Source organism: Piliocolobus tephrosceles, unplaced genomic scaffold, assembly GCF_002776525.5.
Source record: "Piliocolobus tephrosceles isolate RC106 unplaced genomic scaffold, ASM277652v3 unscaffolded_31939, whole genome shotgun sequence".
Classification (NCBI taxonomy): Eukaryota; Metazoa; Chordata; class Mammalia; order Primates; family Cercopithecidae; genus Piliocolobus; species Piliocolobus tephrosceles.
Genome location: NW_022315353.1, coordinates 573 through 3,180, shown reverse-complemented (window position 1 = coordinate 3,180; position 2,608 = coordinate 573). Strand labels below are relative to the sequence as shown.

The window sequence follows — 2,608 nt, the reverse complement described above, 5'->3', positions numbered from 1 at the left end:
AGGTGACGCTTTGTAATTGTGTGATTCTGTAACTATTCATCTATTCCCTACATTATAGCAGAAGTTTGGGGAGGTGTTAGGTGTTTGGCTAGAATGCAGAGCCACATACGGCCATATAGTGTCCGCATTTCCTCCACATGGACATCTGACTTTGAGCCAAACAGTGACCTCTGCCCACTTCTTGTTCTTACCTTCATTTATTCACCTAGTTTTGTTGTGTGAACAAATGAAACAATGAGTGAATTCTCCAAGAACCAATCCTGGTTATCAGGCCCTCAGTGTGGAACCGCTCCAGGCCGACAGCCCACAAGTGGGTCCACAGAACTCAGACCCTGAGAGATACAAGACATCATCTCAGCCCACTGCCCCCTGCCTACTGCCCAACATGGCACCAGGCCCTGGGACACACGAGGAGTGTGGTCACAGACAGGGCACTGTACTGGCTGCTAGGGCCAGGAGCTGGAGTCCCAGCTCTGCTTTGATCACCTGCTGCCCTTGGCAAACCCCTTCCAAGCCCTGTGTCAGTTTCCCCGGTTGTGAAACTGGGACATTGATCAAGCTGTCTCCTTGCCCTTCCTGCTCAGCCATTGATGCCTCAGTGATTCTAGGAGAACATTAGCTAGAACCCACCACAAGAGAGACCCCTGAGGATTCAGGAGCACGGAGCCAAGGGGGTGGGAGTATCCAGCGGGAGACCTACCTCAGCCAAGGTCTTGACATCACCTTTGTTCACCAGAACAGCAGTGAGGGCCACGCCACTCTCAGAAATGGCCCGGTGGAAGAGGTTCTTTGCCAATGGAGACAAAACCTGAGAGCAGAGTGGAGGGGAGGAGAGTTCATGCTCAGGGGTAGGTCAGCGACTTGCTTGCTCTTCCAGGCTACATCTATCCCACCTCTGCCCTGACCTATTCCCCTGAGACCCTGGGGCTTAGTGGACACAATGGCTCCTCACCTGGCCCTGCCTGCTTGCCAGGCTCGCCACCCACCTGGCCACCCAAGAGAACCTCAGCGGGATTGGGACAGAGCACAGGGCAGGGACATAATGGGAGGTGTGTGACAGCCGAGCCTAACCAACAAATTTATTGGAAAGGCAACTTAGCATCTCCTAGCCACAACTTCCGAATCCGCATCTCCATTACTCAGAGCTTATCCTAAAAAGTGATCCTGGCGGCACACGAAGATTTCTAAGAATGCCTCTGCTGTTTATAATGATACACACTGGAAATAACTCACAGTTCCAATATTATACAATTGGGCTAATAAATGGTTTTTCATTTTTATCATGGAATACGGTGCAACTGTAAAAGATACTATTAAGGGACAGCACTTAATAGTTAGTAAAATAGTTGCATTGTATTATAATATTCAGGAAAGTACTTTTGTAAATAAAAAAGACAAAGATAGATAATAGATGATAGGTAGATTCATTGATAGGTAGATGGATGGATAGATGGATAGACAGATAAATAAAAAGTCAAGGAAACAAGACTAGAAAAATCCATGTCAAACTGAGCACAGTGACTATCTCCGGGTCATGGGATTGTAGATGGCTTTTTGTCTTTCTTGGGCTTAGCTGTATTTTTCCTTTTTCTTTACTTTAAAAAGTATAAAAATGTTTCCTCTGTGTATTCAAGTACAAAACCAATACGGGATTGAAGACTCCAGCAGTGGGCTGACCCACTGCCCACCTCGAGGCAGGCGGAAGGCTTCCTACAGCTCCCGGCACTTCTCATCTGGTTTTTCACCCCAGCTCCCCCAGTTTCTCCTGCACCCAATCCCCCACACCAGCAGGACCCCTCACACCCCCAGGTTGCGTCTATGACCCACAACCCCTGCCCCATCCCTCCCTATCCCCGGCTCCATCCCTCCTTCCTCGGTCCGCCTCCCCTAGCCCACCCAGCCCCACAATCGCAGACTGTTGCCTACTTCTTGGGCATAGACCAGCCTTCAGACCACCCCAGAGGAATCCCCAGCCTGCTCAGTGTCCATGTCCCCTCCATACCTAGTTCTGTTTTAACTAAACAATGACCTCTGTCCACCTCTTGTCTTTGCCCGCCCTTGCTCATAATTTGTGCCTATCCCTACTTCCCAAGAGAAGGGAAGTGAGTTCTTATGTGAAAATGAGTGGCAAGGAGAGAGAGAAAAAGAGAGCTGAACCAAGCTAGAAGAGGAGAATGCCACCATTGTAGGCTGCAACTAGAGATTCATATGGCCCCAGGACACTAAGCTGAGCTCTGAGCTCCCTGGGGGTCAAGGAGAGCTTGGTCTTTAGCTTTCCACCCTCTGATGCTAGGCAGTGAGTAGGGTCAGTTCCATATCCAGGTATTGTAATCAGAGGTATCCATAGCTGGATTGACAGGTGTCTAAGAGGCCTCATCAGCATCACATCAAGCATGGGGTTGGGCCTGGTGCCAGGAGCACTCACAAGAACAGAGACACTTTCTCCTCCCGCTGACTCTCCAAAGATGGTCACAGAGCCTGGGTTCCCTCCAAAGCTGGCAATGTTGTCCTGGACCCAGCGCAGGGCAGCCAGCTGGTCCAGGTGACCCCAGTTCCCTCGGCTGTGTTCATCCCCTGTGCTGTGAGGAAGAGAACAGGTTGAGGGTGG

General features: G+C 50.2%; 1 protein-coding gene across 1 annotated transcript in view; it reads right to left on the bottom strand.

Moving 5' to 3' along the window:
• Positions 1-2,587, bottom strand: part of LOC111529259 (liver carboxylesterase 1-like) — a gene marked incomplete at its 5' end in the record, with an annotated part of 9,851 nt that extends 7,264 nt beyond the window's left edge. Inside the window, 2 exons of the mRNA XM_026452212.1 lie at positions 663-808; positions 2,426-2,587. Coding sequence (XP_026307997.1) covers positions 663-808; positions 2,426-2,587 — 308 coding nt within the window. The remainder of the gene's footprint in view (positions 1-662; positions 809-2,425) is intronic.
• Positions 2,588-2,608: the final 21 nt, after the last annotated feature.